The sequence below is a fragment of the Orcinus orca genome, chromosome 4 (assembly GCF_937001465.1).
Source record: "Orcinus orca chromosome 4, mOrcOrc1.1, whole genome shotgun sequence".
Taxonomy (NCBI): Eukaryota; Metazoa; Chordata; class Mammalia; order Artiodactyla; family Delphinidae; genus Orcinus; species Orcinus orca.
Genome location: NC_064562.1, coordinates 81,598,945 through 81,621,734, shown reverse-complemented (window position 1 = coordinate 81,621,734; position 22,790 = coordinate 81,598,945). Strand labels below are relative to the sequence as shown.

Here is a 22,790-nt window from a genome sequence, read left to right as displayed (position 1 = left end):
TGCATGTGCCCAAAGACAGACTCAGATTCATGACTTAAGGAATGTGACCTTTAAAAAAAACACCTGCACCTGCCTCTTGCCCTTGTTACAACAGGAACCAAGATAAATACCAGCTTCCAAATTTCCTCTTACAAAATAACTGTGGTATTATTGTTCACGCTTTATTAAGCACCTTAAACGCTCTAAGAGAGTAACTCCTATACCCAAGACCCAGGGGTGCCCCTGGGCCGTCCACACGAGGAACATTCAGGACCATGACAATGTGAGTGGACGAAGTAAGAGGCGGACAGGTGGAGTGGGTGATGTTGGCCACCAGCAGGAGCGGTCAGACCAGTGTTCTACCACCAGTGTGTGTACCTTGGCTGAAAAATTTGCAGAACAAATCGCTTGAAGGACAAAAGGTTTCTAAATTTCTCCTTTTAAAAACTTAGTTGAAAATACCTCACATCCCCTCAAAGGAGAGTTGGATGTTGCCAATTCTCATACAGAGAAAATTCTAATAATCATGGGCCAAAGTGGGAGACATTTTTTCCTTACATAAAAAGATAAGCAGGGCTTCCCTGGGGGCGCAGTGGTTGAGAGTCTGCCTGCCAATGCAGGGGATGCGGGTTCGTGCCCCGGTCCGGGAAGATCCCACGTGCCGTGGAGCGGCTAGGCCCATGAGCCATGGTTGCTGAGCCTGTGCGTCCGGAGCCTGTGCTCCGTAACGGGAGAGGCCACAACGGTGAAAGGCCCGCGTACTGCAAAAAAAAAGATAAGCAGACTTACCTGGTGGTGCAGTGGTTAAGAATCCGCCTGCCAATGCAGGGGCCATGGGTTTGAGCCCTGGTCCAGGAGCATCCCACATGCCATGGAGCAACTATGCCCGTGCACCACAACTACTGAGCCTGGGGTCTAGAGCCCACGAGCCACAACTACTGACCCACGTGCCACAACTACTGAAGTCCACATGCCTACAGCCCATGTTCCAAAGCAAGAGAAGCCACTAAAATAAGAAGCCTGCGCACCGCAACGAAGAGTGCCTCCACTCAGGGCAGACAGCAGAAGGAAGAAGAACTACAATCCAGCAGCCTATGGAACAAAAACCACATTCACAGAAAGATAGACAAGATGAAAAGGCAGAGGGGTATGTACCAGATGAAGGAACAAGATAAAACCCCAGAAAAAAACCTAAATGAAGTGGAGATAGGAAACCTTCCAGAAAAAGAATTGAGAATAACGATAGTGAAGATGATCCAGGACTTTGGGAAAAAAATGGCGGCAAAGATTGAGAAGATGCAAGAAATGTTTAACAAAGACCTAGAAGAATGAAAGAACAAACAAACAGAGATGAACAACACAATAACTGAAATGAAAAATACACTAGAAGTAATCAATAGCAGAATAACTGAGGCAGAAGAATGGATAAGTGACCTGGAAGACAGAATGGTGGAATTCACTGCTGCGGCACAGAATAAAGAAAAAAGAATGAAAAGAAATGAAGACAGCCTAAAAGACCTCTGGGACAACATTAAACACAACAATATTTGCATTATAGGAGTCCCAGAAGGAGAATAGACAGAGAAAGGACCAGAGAAAATATTTGAAGAGATAATACTTGAAAAGTTCCCTAACATGGCAAAGGAAATAGCCACTCAAGTCCAGGAAGTGCAGAGTCCCATACAGGATAAATCCAAGGAGAAACACACCGAGACACATAGTAATCAAACTGGCAAAAATTAAAGACAAAGAAAAATTATTGAAAGCAGCAAGGGAAAAAAGACAAATAACATACATGGGAACTCCCATAAGGTTAACGGCTGATTTCTCAGCAGAACCTCTACAAGCCAGAAGGGAGTGGCATGATATACTTAAAGAGATGAAAGGGAAGAACCTACAACCAAGATTACTCTACCCGGCAAGGATCTCATTCAGATTCGATGGAGAAATCAAAAGCTTTACAGACAAGCAAAAGCTAAGAGAATTCAGCAACACCAAACCAGCTCTACAACAAATGCTAAAGGAACTTCTCGAAGTGGGAAACACAAGAGAAGAAAAGGACCTACAAAAACAAACCCAAAACAATTAAGAAAAGGGTAATAGGAACATATATATCGATACTTACCTTAAATGTGAATGGATTAAATGCTCCAAACAAACAACAGAGGCTCGCTGAATGGATACAAAAACAAGACCCATATATATGCTGTCTACAAGAGACGCACTTCAGACCTATGGACACATTCAGACTGAAAGTGAGGGGATGGAAAAAGATATTCCATGCAAATGGTAATCAAAAGAAAGCTGGAGAAGCAATACTCATATCAGATAAAATAGACTTTAAAATAAAGAATGTTACAAGAGACAAAGAAAGACACTACATAATGATCAAGGGATCAACCCAAGAAGGAGATATAACAATTATAAATATATATGCACCCAACATAGGAGCACCTCAATACATAAGGCAACTGCTAACAGCTATAAAAGAGGAAATGGACAGTAACACAATACTACTGGGGGACTTTCACAGCTCACTTACACCAATGGACAGATCATCCAAACAGAAAATTAATAAGGAAAGACAAGCTTTAAATGACACAATAGACCAGATAGATTTAATTGATATTTATAGGACATTCCATCCAAAAACAGCAGATTATACTTTCTTCTCAAGTGTGCACGGAACATTCTCGAGGATAGATCACATCTTGGGTCACAAGTCAAGCCTCGGTAAACTTAAGAAAATTGAAATCATGTCAAGCATCTTTTCTGACCACAACGCTATGAGATTAGAAATCAATTACAGGGGAAAAAACGTAAAAAACACAAACACATGGAGGCTAAACAATGTTACTAAATAACCAAGAGATCACTTAAGAAATCAAAGAGGAAATAAAAAAATACCTAGAGACAAATGATAATGAAAAGATGACAATCCAAAACCTATGGGATACAGCAAAAGCAGTTCTAAGAGGGAAGCTTACAGCTATACAATCCTACCTCAAGAAACAAGAAAAATCTCAAATAAACAATCTAACCTTACACCTAAAGGAACTAGAGAAAGAACAAACAAAACCTAAAGTTAGCAGAAGGAAAGAAATCATAAAGATCAGAGCAGAAATAAATGAAATAGAAACAAAGAAAACAATAGCAAAGTCAATAAAACTAAAAGCTGGTTCTTTGAGAAAAACCATTAGCCCGACTCATCAAGAAAAAGAGGGAAAGGACTCAAATCAATAAAATTAGAAATGAAAAAGGAGAAGTTTCAACAGACACAGTAGAAATACAAAGCATCCTAAGAGACTACTAGAAGCAACTCTAGGACAACCTGGAAGAAATGGGCAAATTCTTTGAAGGGTATAACTTTCCAAGACTGAACCAAGAAGAAATAGAAAATATGAACAGACCAAACACAAGTAATGAAATTGAAAGTGTGATTAAAAATCTTCCAACAAACAAAAGTCCAGGACCAGATAGCTTCACAGGTGAAGTCTATCAAACGTTTAGAGGAGAGCTAACACCCATCCTTCTCAAACTCTTCCAAAAGATTGCAGAGGAAGGAACACTCCCAAACTAATTCTATGAGGTACCAAAACCAGACAAAGGTACTACAAAAAAAGAAAATTACAGAGCAAAATCACTGATACTATAGATGCAAAAATCCTCAACAAAATACTAGCAAACAGAATCCAACAACGCATTAAAATGATCATACACCATGATCAAGTGGGATTTATCCCAGGGATGCAAGGATTCTTCAATATACGCAAATCAATCAATGTGATACACCACAGTAACAAATTGAAAAATAAAAACCATATGTTCAACTCAATAGATGCAGAAAACCTTTTGACAAAATTCAACACCCATTTCTGATAAAAACTCTCCAGAAAGTGGGCATAGAGGGACCCTACCTCAACATAATAAAGGCCGTATACGACAAACCCACAGCAAACATCATTCTCAATGGTGAAAACCTGAAAGCATTTCCTCTAAGATCAGGAACAAGACAAGGATGTCCACTCTTGCCACTATTGTTCAACATAGTTTTGGAAGTCCTAGCCACAGCAATCAGAGAAGAAAAAGAAATAAAAGGAATACACATTGGAAAAGAAGAAGTAAAACTGTCACTGTTTGCAGATGACATGATACTATACATAGAGAATCCTAAAGATGCCACCAGAAAACTACTAGAGTTATTTGCTAAAGTTGCAGGATACAAACTTAATGCACAGAAATCTCTTGCATTCCTATACACTAATGACGAAAATTCTGAAAGAGAAATTAAGGAAACATTCCCATTTACCACTGCAACAAAAAGAATAAAATACCTAGGAATAAACCTACCTAGGGAGACAAAAGACCTATATGCAGAAAACTATAAGACACTGTTGAAAGAAATTAAAGATGATACCAACAGATGGAGAGATATAGTATGTTCTTGGATTGGAAGAATCAATATTGTGAAAATGACTATACTACCCAAAGCAATCTACAGATTCAATGCAATCCCTATCATATAACCAAAGGCATTTTTTACAGAACTAGAATAAAAAATCTTTAAATTTGTATGGAGACACAAAAGACCCCGAACAGCCAAAGCAGTATTGAGGGAAGAAAACGGAGCTGGAGGAATCAGACTCCCTGACTTCAGACTATACTACAAAGCCAGAGTAATCAAGACAATATGGTACCAGCACAAAAACAGAAATACAGATCAATGGAACAGGATGGAAAGCCTAGAGATAAACCCACACACATATGGTCAACTAATCTATGACAAAGGAGGCAAGGATATACAATGGAGAAAAGACAGTCTCTTCAATAAGTGGTGCTGGGAAAACTGGACAACTACATATAAAAGAAAGAAATTAGAACACTCCCTAACACCATACACAAAAATAAACTCAAAATGGATTAGAGACCTAAATGTAAGACGGGACACTATAAAACTCTTAGAGGAAGACATAGGAAGAACACCCTTTGACATAAACCAAAGCAAGCTCTATGTTGATCCACCTCCTAGAGTAATGGAAATAAGAACAAAAATAAACAAATGGGACCTAATGAAACTTCAAAGCTTTTGCACAGCAAAGGAAACCATAAACAAGACCAAAAAACAACCCTCAGAATGGGAGAAAATATTTGCAAATGAATCAATGGACATAGGATTAATCTCCAAAATATATAAACAGCTCATGCAGCTCAATATTAAAAAAAACAAACCACCCAATCCAAAAATGGGCAGAAGACCTAAATAGACATTTCTCCAAAGAAGACATACAGAAGGCCAAGAGGTACATGAAAAGCTGTTCAACATCACTAATTATTAAGGAAATGCAAATCAAAGCTACATGAGGTATCACCTCACACCAGTTAGAATGGGCATCATCAGAAAAATCTACAAACAACAAATGCTAGAGAGGGTGTGGAGAAAAGGGAACCCTCTTGCACTGTTGGTGGGAATGTAAATTGATACAGCCACTATGGAGAACAGTATGGAGGTTCCTTAAAAAAACTAAAAATAGAATTACCATATGACCCAGCAATCCCACTACTGGACATATACCCAGAGAAAACCATAATTCAAAAAGACACATGCACCCCAGTGTTCATTGCAGCACTATTTACAATAGCCAGGTCATGGAAGCAACCTAAATGCCCCTCGACAGATGTATGGATAAAGAAGAGGTGGTACATATATACAATGGAATATTACTCAGCCACAAAAAGGAACGAAATTGGGTCATTTGTAGAGACGTGGATGGATCTAGAGACTGTCATACAGAGTGAAGTAAGTCAGAAAGAGAAAAACAAATATCGCATATTAATGCATATATGTGGAATCTAGGAAAATGGTACAGATGAACCCGTTTGCAGGGCAGAAATTGAGACACAGATGTAGAGAACAAATGTATGGAAACCAAGGTGGGGGGGGGAAAGCAGCAGGGGTGGTGGTGGTGGTGGTGAGATGAATTGGGAGATTGGGATTGACATGTATACCCTGATGTGTATAAAATGGATGACTAATAAGAACCTGCTGTATAAAAAAATAAATAAAAGAAAATTGTAAAAAAAGAGTAGCCCCTGCTCACCACAACCAGAGAAAGCCCACACGCAGCAATGAAGACCCAGCACAGCCAATAAATAAATAATATAAATAAATTTAACAACAACAGAAAAGGTAAGCAATGCCCTCCAGGAAATCTTTTTGGGGATCAGGAGCCTCAGAGAAAGCTGCCCATCAGATTTTCCAGTATCTTTCACTTTTCAAATGGACACAAATGAACTAAGCCAATCACAAAAGTACAGGCATTGAATGATGCTTCTTATATGAGGTTCCTAGAGCAGTCAAATTCATGCAGACAGAAACTATTGTAGAATGGCGATCGCTAGCGGCTGGAGAGGAGGGAATGGGAGTTTTTTGTTTGTTTGTTTGTTTGTTTTAATGGGTATGAAGTTTTCGTTCTAGAGGATGAAAAAAGTTCTGGAGATGGATGGATGGTAGTGGTGGATGCACGACTATATGAATACACTTAATGCCACTGAACTGTATACTGAAAATGGTAAATTTTATGTGATGTATATTTTAACAAAAAACCCCAGTCCTATAAACACACACGCGCAACTCACACCCCACAACTCTACCACATACTGTTTCCTCACCCTGAACCACAGCCATTAATACCTAAGACCTTTCTTATTTTGAATGACTCCTTCCATTGGTTGCAAAGCAGAAGGCAGAGAAACAAGCATCTCGGGAAGCAGCCGGGCCCGGGAACACCCCACCCTTCCAGCGGCCGCCCTGAGGGCGGGGCTTCACTGGATTGGCCGAGGAGAAGCCCCTCCCTACCTCATTTGAAAGTGATGGTCAAGGTCGCAGCGCTGCAGGACCTGCGCGCAGTGCTCTGTGAACGGGCAGGTCACCAGCAGCTTGTTGAGGAGCTTGTTGACCAGGATGCTCGATTTCTTGCAGTGCTGCAGGATCACAGGCTTGCGATCCACAGGGCAGAAGTCCTTTTCCACCAGGAAGTTGGTGAGGCAGGGTGTGCAGTAGGTGTGTCCGCAGGGAGTGTCCAGAGGGTCCAGCAGAGCTTGCAGGCAGATGTGGCAAATGAGGTCATCGTCCACTTCTTCCGTGTAGGTGTAGAAGTGGTTTTCCTCAGGGGCGTGGGCTTGGCCGCACACCACACACGGGGGGGCAGGGATGGCATCTGGGTCCTCAGCAGGGTCCAGCTGGTTCATGGTTGACTGGGAGGGGGCAGGGCAGTGTGACAGGAAACCGACCCAGGAAAACGATGTATCCTCCGGAGAGAATCAAGATCTTCTAGGAGCCATCCACAAACCTAAAAGAGAACAAGACTGCTTATCTTGGTTATGGATGGAAGGCAGTGCTGCCAGGGGACAGAGCTGGGCCATGACTCAGAAGGCCAGGGCTGAGTGCCCACTCAGGTGACTGACATGACCTGGGGCCAGCAGCCTTGCCTCCTTATGCCTCAGTTTAACCACCTATCCCAGCAGGAATAATATTTCCCTTTAATGTCCTCATGTTGGTGTCGTGAAAATTATTGGGGTAAGATCTGGGAAATGCCCAGAAATACACCCTATGAAATGTAATTTGTTAACAAAATAGCCCAGTGATTTATAAAACTCTCTGTCAGAGCAGGACAAGAAGAAAACCAGTTAACGCTGATGGCTTTCTCGTATCTGTCTTCCTTACCGTTCTCCAAAACTCAGAAAATATAGGACCTCAGAGTCTTCAGCTAAATCATCTGAGAAGAAATGAGAGCTCTTTGGGCAGTTGTATTTTTACGATGACGAAAGCATTGCTTTCTTCTGTATGCGTCTCATTTACTCAGTCAGGTAGTGGTAAAGTGGGTCCTGGAGCCACACTGCCTGGGCCAATCCCACCACCACTGTGCGCCAATGATTTAAGCCTCTGTTTCCATGTCTGTAAAGTGGGGACAGACTACCTCAGAGGGTTGTTGTGAGGATTAAATGAGATATGAGGCATAAAGGTCTTAGAATTATGCCTGGAATATAGTAAGTGTCCAATAAATATGAACTATTCTTACATGTATTTGTTACTGAAGTCCTTCTGTCTCCAGTCTAGCTCAGTTGGCCTGGAAACTGAAAGCTATAGTTCCTCTAAGGGGTCTTTTTGCTTTGTTCTCATAGTTGTCTTTCATTCAATTATATATATATTTTTTCAAACTAGCAGAATACTATCACACTATGTATTTTCCTTTAGTATCAGAGTTTAAAATGGAGTTTTCAACATGCCTGATTAACATCTAGGAAGTCTCCTGATCAGTCAATAAACATATTTTTTGGCCTTCAGTCATTTTTGTTAATGAGCTGCAGTAATGTGAGATGAATAGCAATGATAATCATAAACATCTCTGTTTTCAAAAAACATTTTTTGAGCGCCAACCTTGAGCTAGGTAATGAGTTGCCTATGGGGGAGACTTTCAAGAGAGCTTTAAAGGACCTGCCTGCCCTCATGGAGTTCCCAGTCCGGAGGAGGTGGACATGAACACAGTAATGAGAAGCCTGGGTAAGCAGTGCAAACAGAGGTCAGCGCTAGGGGACTCTGGGTCAACGCTCATGACGACAAAGAATCCTGCAATACCCCAGCCCCCAACTCAACTTTCTTCTTTTCTGCAAGTAAATAAAATAACTTTAAGCTTTCCACAGGAACATAAGGACACATGAATAACCTAACAGGAAACTAGCCACGTTTGGAAACAGCACAGCAGTCATTAACTGCCTTGCAGTTTTTTTTTTTCTTTTCAAATAAAGTCCGAGGTTGTTTTGTACAAACATAGCCTTATCTCAAAAAGAAAATACATTGACTTCAACCTTTCACTGAGTCAGCTTCGTGTTTACATTTCTGTACTGCAGTAATATGGCTTGAAGAACGCTCTGGTCAAGAGGTAGAAGTAAAGTACCCTGAATGTGAAACCTTTAGAAATCATAGCATTTTATTTAGCATCAAAAGAGACCACAGGCAGCTAAGGTAGAGGGTGCAGGAGGGGGTGAAGTTGTTTCTAGTCAAATTTCATGGAAACCTACACAGCTGCTCTTTGTCGTCAAGGCTGATAGAAGGTACTGGAACCACACAGGAAATGCTTTAAGTGGCATGAAAAACGGTTGAAAAATAAACATGAAAATGGAAATGGCCACCCAAAGGTTATCATCTGCTATAGGAAAAGATGTTCACATATTTTGAACTAAAGCTCTAGATATTTAGACCTGGAAGAGTTGGGTCACATACTCCCACGTGTTCTTTCTTGTTGTGCAGTACTGGAGACTGCTAGGAATGCAGGTGATAGCTCTGGTTGGACAGGTGGAAAAACAACGTCACATTTCTAGGCCATTCCCTTGTTGGTGAAAAGGTGGAGTTGGACCAGAGTTTTGGTTTTCACTCTGCTCTGGAAGGGGTGTCAGTTGCCTCAGGGTCTTCCAGGGAAGGGAAGGGGGATGGTGGGCTGTGTCCACTTTTCCACTCCACCCAGACCCAGCTCCACTTTTATTTCACACGTTAGATTCCTCATAATATTTGGTTCAAAGCACCGTGGCTTAAGTTAAAAAAAAAAAAAAAGGCAAACCATCAGACTAGATACTATGAAATCCCTTTCAGAAATAGCGTTCTATGTATCTGTTCTAATAAAGTGGAGGTGTTTTATTTTGGGGTGGTTGGCTTTTGGGAAAATCTTTTTTTTTTCTTTATAACAGCTTTTTGAGTATGCCAGGCACCATGTGCCAAGCACTATGCTGGGGCCTTATATATATTATGTTATTTAATCCTTACAAATCCCCAGGGATTTTGTTTTGTTTTTAATTTAACAGATGAGGAAACTGAGGTGCAGTAGGTAAGTAACTTGTCAGCTGCACAAAAAAAGAAACAAACCAGCAAGGGCTCCTGACTCCTTACTGCTCTTCACCATTTTGCCACTTTTCTCCCAGCATCTTTTTTTTGATTATGACCAGTGAGAATCCCAAAATGTAACTCACTAAATAAAAGAACCCCAGGAAATTAGAAGGTGAAAAATCTCTTTAGGCCACATCGCAGATGGGTTTTCCCAAGATCTCTGAATAAAAAGATTCTTTGACTTTACTGAGTGTTAAAATGCCTGACACAGGATGAGTGAATTGGGGCGAGCAAAAACGGCAGGTTTTAGCTCCAACGCTAATTTGTTTTTGTTTGCTTTCTTTTTTATCTGAGACCAATTTGAAGTCCCTAGCAATCGGCCCTATGAGAAAACCAGATTCTTCACATAATATTCATGTAAACACTGCTGTATATATTTTTCAACTTCGCTTTAGACCAAATAAAGCCTATATGAATAGACACAGATTAAAAGAGCACCGGCTGACAAACAGTTTGGGCTCTAAAGAAAGAACTAGGTAGACTTTAAAAAAATATGATTCATATAATTTACCTGACGTTTCTTACTTCCAGTTTACATCTTATAAGCATGGATGATGTATCATGTTTTGAGACATATATGTGCCTTGCTGATGAACTGAGAGGAAATTATCAAAAATCATTAAGGCTTAAAAGGTAAACTCTTTTCTCCCCTAAAAGTGAGCGAGAGGGCCTATCCATTCGCATCAGTCAGTGTGTCAGCTGTCAGCACCCTGATCCTGGCTGGGGTAAGGCACGGGAGCCGCAGGGTGGCTTTTTTGCAGTTTGGAGTGAAAAAGAGCAGGAAGTAGATTGCCTCCTTGGGTGTGTGGTTTGGGGTGGAACTCTTATTCTGCCTTGATACAATGCTCTTGTGACTCAGGAACCATTTTTTCCTCCTTCTCCTCTTATGTGGGGGTGGAAGAGACACCCGAGGGGACTTTTTACAGAGATGTGTAGTCCACCAATGGCACGCCAGGAAGTACCAGGGAAAATAACAAAATCTCCATTTCTGTTTGTCCTTAATCCCTGCTTCCTTTCCCACTGGTTTATCTTGCCTGAAATCTGTCCAGAACTTTTCCTACCTAACTTTCAAATTCTAAACGTTTGCGGCTTGTCAACAAAGATACATTTCATAGCAAACGTGAATCAGCACCGTCCTCGGCCAAGAGGGTCGTTAGAGGTCATAGGTGCACTGTCGCCTGTGCTGGAAAATTCAATAGACTGAAGACTTAATATCCTTAAGAACAGGCTTCAGGAGGGAGATGAAGAGGTATAAACTTCCAGCTACAAAATGAAGGCGTCAGGGGGTGAAATAATATAATCAATAATAACGTGTAGGATCTTCATATGGTGACATATCCTAACTAGATTATCGTGGTGAACATCTTGTAATGTCTAGAAATATCAAGTCACTATGCAGTGTACCAGGAACTAACATGGTGCTGTAGGTCAATCATACTTCAACAAACAAACTCAGAGAAAAAGAGATCAGATCTATGGTTACCAGAGTCGGGGGAAGGGGGGTGGGTCAAGGTGGTCAAAAGATACCAATTTCCAGTTATAGGATAAATAAGCACTAGGGATGTAATGTACAACGTGATTAATAAAGTCAACACTGCCATACGTTATATATTAAAGAGAGTAAATCCTAAGAATTCTCATCACAAGGAAAACAGTTTTTTCCTTTATTTTATATCTATATGAGATGATGAATGTTCACTAAACTTACTGTGGTAATCATTTCATGATGTATGTATGTCAAATTATAATGCTGTATACTTTATACAGTACTGTATGTCAATTATATCTCAATAAAACTGGATGATAAAAAAGCACACACACAAAGGAACAGCCTTTGGGATATAGCCTATCTGGAAGTAGAAAAAAATTTGTATGAGATAACCTATCAGAACAATGGGGTCCCTGGTGGCTATTGTCCCACTAAGGTTCCTTTAAATGCACACTGCCTTTATAGAAAATGGTTATCTGATGTAGTCAGAATAATCCATGTACTCCACTTTGGAAAGGTGCTATAAACATGTCATCTGGCATGCTGCACTCACAATTTCACATTTTCCTTCTACTGAAAGGTCAAGACATGACTCTAAAGCATCTCTTGAATAGTTACATGAGTCACATGCGCTATTCAAACAATAGTAATGGGACCTCATAATATTAAAAAGAATGTATCCTCGTAGTCAAATGGCAGCGTGTCTCGCATTGGTACTTTACCCTTGACAAACACGGATCATGGTAGCCAGAAACTTTTTGGGTTGAAAGGGAGCCTCGAGAGATGGTCCTTAGATGAAATAGGCCTTTATTACTTTATAAAACAGATCATTCTTCCTTTGGATACCTCTAATCTCCTAGGGAGGGAAAGTCCATATATTGACCAAAAATTTGCCTCCCTGGAACTCACCCACCCCCTCATGGGTGCCATTTAGAATATGTCTAATTCCTTAAATCCCTCAATTATATGAAGACAGCCCCCAAGCCCTCCCCTAGGTTCAGTAGCCTTAGGTGCATCTGACATTCCTTCAGGTTTCCTTCAGACTCCAAGAGGCTGACCACACCCTTCTGCAAGCTCCCAACTTAACAGTGTCCTCCCTACAATGTACGGATAGCAACTGGGACAGAATGAAGAGGGAATTAACCAACTGCTCCCACAGCCAAAGACTGCATCTGTTTTCTTGGTGGCAATACACGCCCCGGCTGTTGCTGCCATCCCGTTGGGGCTGAGCACAGGACACTGCCCTGAGGCCTGAAGGAATCTATTAGCAATTCTTGGCCACAGAGGGAAAAAAAAAATGAAGGGTAATCAAGTAGAGAAGTAAATACTTTTAAAAGCAAAAGCAAGGGCTAGGAACAGTTTAGAAAATGCAAAGATATTTAGTGGCATTAGTTAGATTGATATAAACAGCATAAAGTCCTTAATGGCTAAACAGTTCCAGTATTAGAATTCTCAGCGTATCATCTGATCTGAAGAACGGATGGTATTTGGGGAATTTGGAGCTCTCCCATTTGTCTGTAAGCATTCCTTTATTTTGACAACTCTTGTTGTCCTAAAATATCCTGACATATGTAACACAAAAGAAATGGAAATCATTGAAAGAAATGGTAAATCCGAGATAATTTTTCCGATGCAGAGCATAAACATTGACGAGCTTTCACTGAAATTCACTAATAAATGAAAAAATTAAAATAGTGGCAGGCCAAGGGCAGCTGACGGTGGGGTGGGCGATGGGATAAACTAGAAATCCTGAAGCTCCAGATGCTCTTTGAGAAGGAAAGTGTGTGAGGAGCCTTATTAGTCAGGCACGTTGGACCGTTAGCGTTCTCCCCTTATCTGTCAGAAAGCCTTGCTTCTGGAAAATTCCTACTTAGCCTATGCCAAACAGTGTCAGAAAAAATCCACTGAAGACATTCCTAAATAACAGATACTTTTATCCCATCAGCACTATGTGGTCCGTGTTGCAGCCTAAGGCAAAAGGAAATGTGAGTACTGATATACATGTTTTTGTGTATTTTTTTAATGGTTAATTTTCCCCCAGATCATTCAGACAGTTGAAAAAATGTGGGAAACATGAAAAATATGTATATTAAATGTACAACGTTATTTTAAGTTTAAATATTTTACTTATACTAAAACCAAAATTTTTTCCCCATTGTTTCATTTTCCTGGCTTTAAAGGAAGCAAACCCATCAATACTATTTTCAAAATCTACCTCTTTGCCTGTCTGATTTTCAGTTGAGGAAATTGCCATTTTTTTTTGTTTTTTTTGTTTTTTTTATGCGGGCCTCTCACTGCCATGGCCTCTCCCGTTGCAGAGCACAGGCTCTGGACGCGCAGCCTCAGCGGCCACGGCTCACGGGCCCAGCCGCTCCGCGGCATGTGGGATCTTCCCGGACCGGGGCACGAACCCGTGTCCCCTGCAACGGCAGGCGGACTCTCAACCACTGCGCCACCAGGGAAGCCCGAAATTGCCATGTTTGACAAAGTGATAATCTTAAATAAACTTTAGATAACTTGAGCTACCAATCCTTGTCTTTATTTAAATTCTGATCACCATGGATTTTTTTGCATTAATTTTGGTTTTTAAAAATAATACATTAAAATATTATCTATAGGGATTACTAAGTTTTTTTTGGTGCCCCCTTAAAATCTGCACCCTAAGGTGAGCGCCTCATTTGCCCCACCTACTCATGGCCCTGTCACTGTTATTTTTAGAGACTCAGGTAGAGAGAGTAGGGTGTTGAGGCAGTGGTTAGGACCCAGATCAGCTTCCAACACCTCCTGTGGGCCTCAATCTTTTCCTTGCACCTGCCCTGGTTCCCAGCCAGGTGCAACAGCAAAAGTGGAGAATTACAACCTTGTCACAGGTGTGCCACTAAATTTTAACCAAGGTCTAAATTGACTGCTCTGATTGTTATACTTGATAGAGGCACCAGGTGAGCCGTTTGCTGAAGGGCTCACGAGGCAAGAGGAAGAACTGGCTTCAAATGAGAGGAAGAAAGTGTAACCTACAGCCAGGTCCCCAAAATGATCACAAAACTATTGGATCCTGAAAGAGCTTTGTTCTGTGAGTGTATAAGAGAGCCCAGTCAAGTGATAGAAACTGTCCTCTAGAGCAAGGACACTCTGTGGCTATACAAACAGCATGAGACTCTGCCCTACTGTAGTCAGTGTGCTTCATAATTTTTGCTGACTTATTTAATGTTCCAAATCTTTGAATCCCTTCAACCAACCTTCATGTTTTACAGTGTGTCTCAAACATGTAAAGACTTAGAATCCCTTAGTCTTTCCCTTCAAGAAACTATGCTTGTGGGGTTGGGGGGGAGGGATAAACTAGGAGGTTGGGATTAACATATACACACTACTATATGTAAAATAAATAACCAACAAGGATCTACTGTATAGCACAGGGAACTATATTTAATATTTTCTAATAACCTATAAGGGAAGAGAATCTGAAGAAGAATATCTATATTACTGAATCGCTGTGCTGTACACCTGAAACCAACACGATATTGTAAATCAACTATCCTTCAATTAAATTTTTTTTAAAAAATCCAAGATGAATTAGCCATTCAAACAAAACTGAGCTTAAGGTTTTCCTGTTGTTGATGATACTTTAAAATCTGGATGAAGCTGCGCAGGGCAGAAAGGCTGCAGAGTTGGTTTGAAACTGGTCACTAAAGGCACACCTCCGTTCAGAGATCACAGTCACAGCAGAAACACCATCTGGGACCATGAAGACCAGAAATACACCCACAGAGGAACAGGGTGGACTAGTGCCAAGACATTCTTCACACCAGTGGCCTCGTCTCTCTTTCTAAAATGATTATCTAGCAGGCATGTTTGTCTAACCACTGCCATAGCTCTGGCTTCAACTCTTAAATTAGATTATTGGGGGAAAGTAATTGCCAAAGTTAGGGCAAACGCTATCTTCCTCTATTAAACAAAGTAAATTTACAGTTACATTTTAAATTATAGATAAATTATGTGAGACTGGGAGATATCAAAGTGCCATCAGTTTTTTTATAAATACCAACTGGTGGCGCAGTGGTTGAGAGTCTGCCTGCCGATGCAGGGGACATGGGTTTGTGCCCCGGTCCGGGAAGATCCCATGTGCCGCGGAGCGGCTGGGCCCGTGAGCCATGGCCGCTGAGGCTGCGCGTCCGGAGCCTGTGCTCCACAGCGGGAGAGGCCACAACAGGGAGAGGCCCACGTACCACCAAAAAAAAAAAAAAAAAAACCAACTGTGAACTAAGGTGTATAAAAGGATGAAGAAATGCTCTGTGGGCTATTCCTTAGCTTATAGACACCTATGTAATAGGGAGAAATTAGTGCTTTAGTGACCTGAATAAAACTAGTCACACATGGGATAAAAACTGTCTTTGAACCAAGAGCCTAGGTTGGAAGTGGAGGCTGGGAAGGCAGGGGCGCCATATGCATTGCAGAGGACAGACAGAGGGAACAGAGGGAGGGCAGGTGCGTATGAGCTGCTGCAAAGGTCAAGGTGAGCTCTGCTCCTACTTAATATCTAAATCAGTGTTCTCGGAGAGAGTAAGCAATTCATTAACGCCGTCTGTGAATGACACTAGTCTGCATAGTGTTGCCAACACTAGAAAAGACAGAAAAAAAATATATAAATGGTCTTTAAAGAAGTTGAAATATGGTCAGGAAATGAAAGAACTGAACTAAAAGGAGACAATGTAATATATCTGGAGTCAATAACTGAGAACATAGATGTTCAGAAAGTGGGGAAAACAAGGGAAGTGTTAAGTGAGAAGAGTCCCGGGTGGCAAGCCAATTAGATGCAAGTTTTAGAAGTTATTGATGGACTTTCCCAAGCCCGAGGAGCTTTGCCTCTCTTGACAGATTTTACTGTCTTTCCCCCGGGGTGTCATGGCACCAAACTTGGGTTTGTTTGTAAGAACTCTGGCCCAGAAGAGATATCCTTCCAGTTCCTGGTCTACCAACACGGTGAAATGGAGCAGACCCCCCGCCAATAACAAAAGTGAAAGTAGGGTACTTTGCATTGACCAAGGGCTCTGTTCATGCAGCTAGTTGCCATAGGGTCCTGGGCAGTACTGATGTCAGAGGAGAAGCATGGTAAAGAAGCAGGCTGGCCTTCTTCCACTCAAGGCTGAAACACATACTCGGGAAACGCTTATGGTTTTTTTAAACAGATAACCAAGCTTTAAGGAAGGAAGGACAAGGTGGAGGAAGGTATTTGAATTCTCAACATTTTTCTACTGTTTCAATTCTACAGGTGTTCACGTATCATCTATTACCTGCCTGACATGTGTCTGCATTTCTGTGGGAGTTCCCATAGCAATTCAACTTCATCCTCAATGCGTTTAAGTCTATTATGAAAATGGAGCTTACATATAGAAAAAAAAAAAAGTTAAAACACTGCAAGAGAATCCACAATGAGTATGGTCCTCCAAAATTGAAGCCAGGGACGCAAGCGTGGAGGGAAAGGAGCAAGAGAGCAGCGTAGTCTGGCCCAGAAGAGTCAAGGAAAATTCATGGAACAGATGGTCCTCAGGGAGGATCATGAAAGATAAATGGGATTTGGGCAAGTGGGAAGAAATCCAGATGGGAGGAAGAACCTGAGCAAATTCCTCAATCAGGGAAGAGGAATCCACTCGCTGATGTCTGATGTTCCCACATGACGATCTGTATTTGAGATTTTAAAATTATTTAGAAGTCACAGGATTTTGAGCTGGGTAGTGATCTTAGATTCTCACCAAGTGCAAGAAGCCTCTTTACAACATCCCAGACAGAGGACCTGTCAGCTTCTGTTTGAAACACCTCCAGTGACGGGGAGCTCATCAGTTTGCCAACAGCTGAATGCTTCCCTCTTCTTAGTATGACCTTTGGCTCTTGTTACGCCTTTCAGTGTAACATAGATCACATTCGTTCCCTCTAACCATGACAGCCCCCCAAATTAAAGACAGCATGGTGGTTTCTCTCTTGTCTTTTTGTCTCTGGTTCTTCCAGTTGTCTTCCTGGGTAGTCCAGGTAGTGGTCAAGTGTCCACCCAGGATGCCCTCTAGTTTGTTAAGGTCCCTTTGAAAACATGGCTCCTAGAAGTGAAAACTTGTGGTTTGGGCTCAGGGTTCAGTGGAATAATCACTTCCTCAACCAGGATATTACTTGTCTATCAAAGCAACCTCAAATGACCTTGACTGATTTGCTTTTGTAGATAAATTACACTACTGACTAAAAAAATTCAGTAGGTCTTTAGAATATAAAACACTTTAACTATTGTACTTTGAACATAGGAATTAAATAATGGTAGTGGTGAAGGCTGCCAATTCTAACTCTTCTTGCTGGATTCTGCACAATATTTCAGCCTCTAAGTGGAGAAGGAATTTCTCTATAAGTAGTGGGAGGGGCCTATGTGAAGGAATGTCCCCCCAAAAGATATACCCGTATCCTAACCCCCAGAACTTGTGAATGTGACTTTATTCGAAAAAGTCTTTGATGATGTAACTAAGTTAAAGATCTTGAAATGAGATCATCCTGGATTATCTGATTTATCCTAAATCCAATGACAAGTATCTTTTTAGGAGACAGAAGAAAAGACACAGATACAGAGGAAAGAGTGATGTGAAGACAGAGATAGAGGCTGAAGGGATGCAGCCACGAGCCTGGAACACCTGGAGGCACCAGAAGCTGGAAGAGGCAAAGAAGGATTCTTTCCTGGAGCTTCCAGAGGAAGCAAGGCTCTGCCAACACCTTGATTTCAAACTTCTGGCCTCCAGAACTGTGAGAAAATAAATCTGTGCTGTTTTAAGAGGCCAAGTTTAATTCGTTACAGCAGCAATATGAAATGAATACAGGGTCTCTGTATTTCCAGGGGTATTCCCCAGGAATGGGGTACGTATTCCGCAGGATCCTCTCCAACGCTTGTCTACACGGTTTAGGGTTTAGGGACAATATGCTGAGTGGCAGCCACTTAGATAGCTACATACTTAGGGATAGCAGTTCTGCCCTGGCATAAAAACCTAATAATTTTCTTTTAATCCATTGCTAAGTTAGAACACAGATGTCTTCAGAGATGACTGTTAAACCAAATTTGCTAGGGCCCCAAAGGGGAGAAAAGACTACAGGTAGAATAGCTGAGTTTGTATGTGTGCTGTGGAAGACATAATACAAGCATAATGATAATAATTAATGAGGCGTTTGAAAACACCAAATGACTCGTGTATTAACATGAGTATGCAGAAGCCTAAGCACTCAGCATGCTATTCAAACAGGCCATGCGACTGACCGAAGGAGTCACGAGCAACTTATGTAAATCATCTCAACACATAGCAAGGACATATTTAGTCCTCACCATCATATGTGTGCTGTTGTCATGCTCTGCACCAAGAGGCTACTTAAGAAAATGCTTGGAGAGTTTCCACTCTGCTGTTGGTGAAGTCCTTTATGTCCTTGTGACGAATGCATCAAACACAAGAAACGACTAAGAGTCATTGGAAAATAATGGTGGAATTTAAGTCCACACATTTCAAGTCACATATTAGTGATACTAAAAAAAGAAAAAGTCTCTGGTTAAATGGGACAGAACCTAACAGTGGTTCAATCTACCATGTCAAGGAGCATGGCCCCCTGGAACAGGGGGGGAGAAGTTCTTCTAGAAAGGCAGACACAGAAGGGCAGGGGTGAAGAGAACAGGAATAGAGCGATAAGCGCAGAAACCGCAAATCTCAAATTTGGAGGTCATCTCGTCTACCCTCTACCTGAATCCCAGGAATCCCTTCTCTCCTCTCCTTTTAGAATATAATATAAAATAAAACATAATGATTATTACTATTTAATGAGCAGCTCACTAAGTGCAAGATACTACGCTGGGTACTTTTCATGCATTTTCTCATTTAATCTTTAGAATGATCCTATGAGATCAGATTATAGTCTTTATTTTACAGATGAGCGGCATAGGCTGCTAAAGAAACACAAATATACTCTGGCACTCATTCATTCAGCAAACATGTACCAGGTACTAAATATACCAAAAAACAATCACCTTCAGTGACAGGGAACTCAGTGCCCTAAAAGGCAAACTACTGGATTTTTGGACAACTCGAATTTTTAGGAAGTTCTTCCTTATATTGATCTGAAATATATCCGTGGGTAACTAAGCAACAGGTCACTGTGGTGTCCTCATGTCCCTTAGAACAAAATAAGAGGGAAAGATGGATGTCAAAAGTTTATAGGGGACAACCAACCTTTTCTGTTTTTGATTTCAGCTCAGTGCAGTCTTTGCGCTTTGCAATTTGTATGGCTTTCATGTAAACCTTTATTCTTTGGAGATAATAGATGGTTAAATCCTATTAACCCAGAAAGAGTGATGTAGTCTTCCTTCCAAACGGTTTTGAAAAGCCCTTGATACTTCGGAGGCCCTGTCAGAGGACAATAAATTTGCCACCCACATAAAAGTGAGTCTATGTGTTGCCAGCACAGAAATATCAAGAATGGTTATGTCCCCCCAGGGAGTCCTCGGATACTGAGACAATGAGGAGGACACATTCTGGAGCATCTCTCATATGTCCCCTCTTGGTAGCATCTTACGAAAACGGCCTTTTAAGTAGTCAGAATCCTAGCAGACCCTATTGCTCCACTTTAAGTGAGGAATTCAAATCTAAAAAGGAGACACTGCAAGCCAGGAAGCCAGGAGTCACTGCTCCAGGAAAACCCACTGTTTGTTTACATCGCAGAATCCTACTGCCCACAGTTCTGCAAAGGTTCAGGCATTTCAACTGGCAGTTCCCCTCCCCTGGAAGTCCAAGATAAACAAGATAATCTTTGTTAATCAGGTTCTCCTTTTAAGCCTTTGGGGGCCTTTTGGGAAGTCTGTTTTGCTCAGAGAACCTTTGGTTCTCAAGTTACTATTGTTTCCATCATTATCATATCCAAACTGTAGCATGACCTTAGAAGTCTAGCTGTATCCAATATAATAATTGTTTCCTATAATAATATACGATTTAACATTTATTGAGTGCTTACTATATACCAGGCACTTTATATAAAACCATTTCAGTTATTCCTCGTGACAGCACTGGGTTTGGTAAGTATTCTGTTTTCCAGATGATGAAACTGAGACAAAGAGATATTAAATTGCTTCTTTAGTTTAGTAATTACATGGCAGGACTGGTTCTCTAACCCAGATCTGACTGATTTTACCCATGGTGCCTTCCTTTCAAGAAAATGATACTAGTAATAGCTGACATTGTGCCTGGGACTATTCTAAGCACTTTGTACCTTTCAACTCATTTCAAACTTCACAATAAGCCTATTTCACAGCTGAGGTAAAGTGAGGTTAAATAACCCATCCCAGGTCACAAGGCTAGTAGGCGGTGGAGCTGGGTTTTGAACCTAGGGAGTCTGGTGGCTGAGACCGGGACACTCTTCTAAAGCAGTAGCACCATTCCACCTAGAATTCAATAAATAAGACTAATATTTCCTAGGGAGGAATTGCCCACTCCCCTGCAGTCAACCTGACCTACCCACCTAGGTGTGCAGCCCATCCAGCTTCTGTTATGGGGCCCAGGGGCGTGTGAAGCACACCATGTTAGCATCCCTTTTGCGGGAAAAGGTAAACAAGGAAACTGATGGAAAGGGAGGTTGAGGTGCTTCTCCAGGTTCCCCTAAGCAAGCTAGCAGTCGGATCAAGGTTTTGAACCCTTGGTCTCAACCCACTAAGCCGTTACTTTGCTCTTGAATGGTGAATAGGTGCCTTATCTTTTCAGGATGGGGTGACACCTGGAGAAGGTCCCAGGGCCCTGGGAACATGCCAGCCCTCATGTCCCAGGTCATCAAAGGACACACGATAGTCCATTGGAATTATCATATCCAAAAGACCTACAAGTCCCCCTTCTTCAGTCCAGGGCAGGCTCCTCCTCCCAGCGACTTGGCCCTGCAGCTCACCAGGCTGTGGCCAAGGGTGTTTATCTGCAAGCCTGGAGGAGACCAAGCACCAGTCTGCCCTGCAGATAGCACAACTGAAGGCAGCGAGGTCTGCCTGCCAAGTCAGATTACAGCAAATGACAGCAGGACATTTCCCCCAAAGGTCTGTGAAGGACAACATTTTGTGGGACTGTTGTGGGATGAGAGCCTTGAGGAGGGAGAAGGAAGGAGTAACAGCAGCGGACAGCAGCTCCTAAACCCTGCCTGGGAGGTCGGTGGAGACCAATCAGCCTGGCCTGTTTAATTACACAGTTTAAGCATTTCCCTGCCTCCTGCCTGTTTCCTTTCTCTGCACTGTGCACATTGGTGTTAATTACTTACAATTAATAACCATAACAAGAACGATCAGGGCCCCTAACAATTGCAATCACATTAGACCTTTTATCTCAGTAAGGCCAGACTATCTCTTCCAAGCAACCCAGATAAATGCCTTAAAGAAGGATGTATATAGATGCTCTCTATATGTTACCTCATGTACTTCTCAGGACCACTTAATATTGTAGGGATTATTAGCTCTTGTTTTACTGATGAAGAAACTGAGGTTCAGAGAAGTAATATAAGGAAGATGTGAATGAAAGAGACTATACATTTTGCAATCAAGCTTTTTGCCACTTAGCCAAGGGATGGAGTTACTACAGGAAGGGAACCACTATGGGTCTTTTCATCCCTTTGGACAAAACTCATGTATACATTATCCAAGACACCAACTGCATTCTGGATCACTGTGAATTCCAGTCTCTGTAATTTTTTCCCTTTCTTATATTTGGGGGTGTAGGGACTTCCCTGGTGGTGCAGTGGTTAGGAATCCGCCTGCCAATGCAGGGGACACGGGTTCGAGCCCTGGCCTGGGAGGATCCCACATGCCGCGGAGCAACTAAACCCGTGTGCCACAACTACTGAGCCCGTGTGCCACAACTACTGAAGCCAGTGCGCCTAGAGCCCGTGCTCTACAACAAGAGAAGAAACCACAATGAGAAGCCCACACACTGCAAGGAAGAGTAGCCCCCGCTTGCCGCAACTAGAGAAAGCCCGCACGCAGCAACGAAGACCCAACACAGCCAAAAATAAATAAGTAAATAAATAAATTTATATCTGTGGGTGTAGCGTCCTTAGCTTTTTTCCTTTAATAGCCAGGGGCTCTGACATATAGTGATGTCACTATATGGTTTAACCATACATGAACTACTATGCAAAGAACTAACAAACCATGGCCAACAGAGGAAAGGCAATCTTGTCGAGAGGTTTGTGACTTTAAAGACACAATTTTATCCAGAAGATTCAGGATCTAAGGGATCTTTTTCTCTCTTCTGCTGACAAAACTCGGAATCAAGTGAGCACACTGGTGAGGGACAAGCAGCCGTCACCACCCCAGCACAAGGCTCAGGGGAAAAGGACAGACTCGAAGGTCACTTG

General features: G+C 41.8%; 1 protein-coding gene across 4 annotated transcripts in view; it reads right to left on the bottom strand.

Annotated features, from left to right (window-relative positions):
- Positions 1 to 22,790, bottom strand: part of LNX1 (ligand of numb-protein X 1) — a 201,979-nt gene that overhangs the window by 115,153 nt on the left and 64,036 nt on the right. For all 4 annotated transcript variants that reach the window (XM_033425416.2, XM_049709158.1, XM_033425415.2 and 1 more), the window contains one exon: positions 6,836 to 7,328. In XM_033425416.2, coding sequence (XP_033281307.1) covers positions 6,836 to 7,227 — 392 coding nt within the window. In that variant the 5' untranslated portion in view covers positions 7,228 to 7,328. The remainder of the gene's footprint in view (positions 1 to 6,835; positions 7,329 to 22,790) is intronic.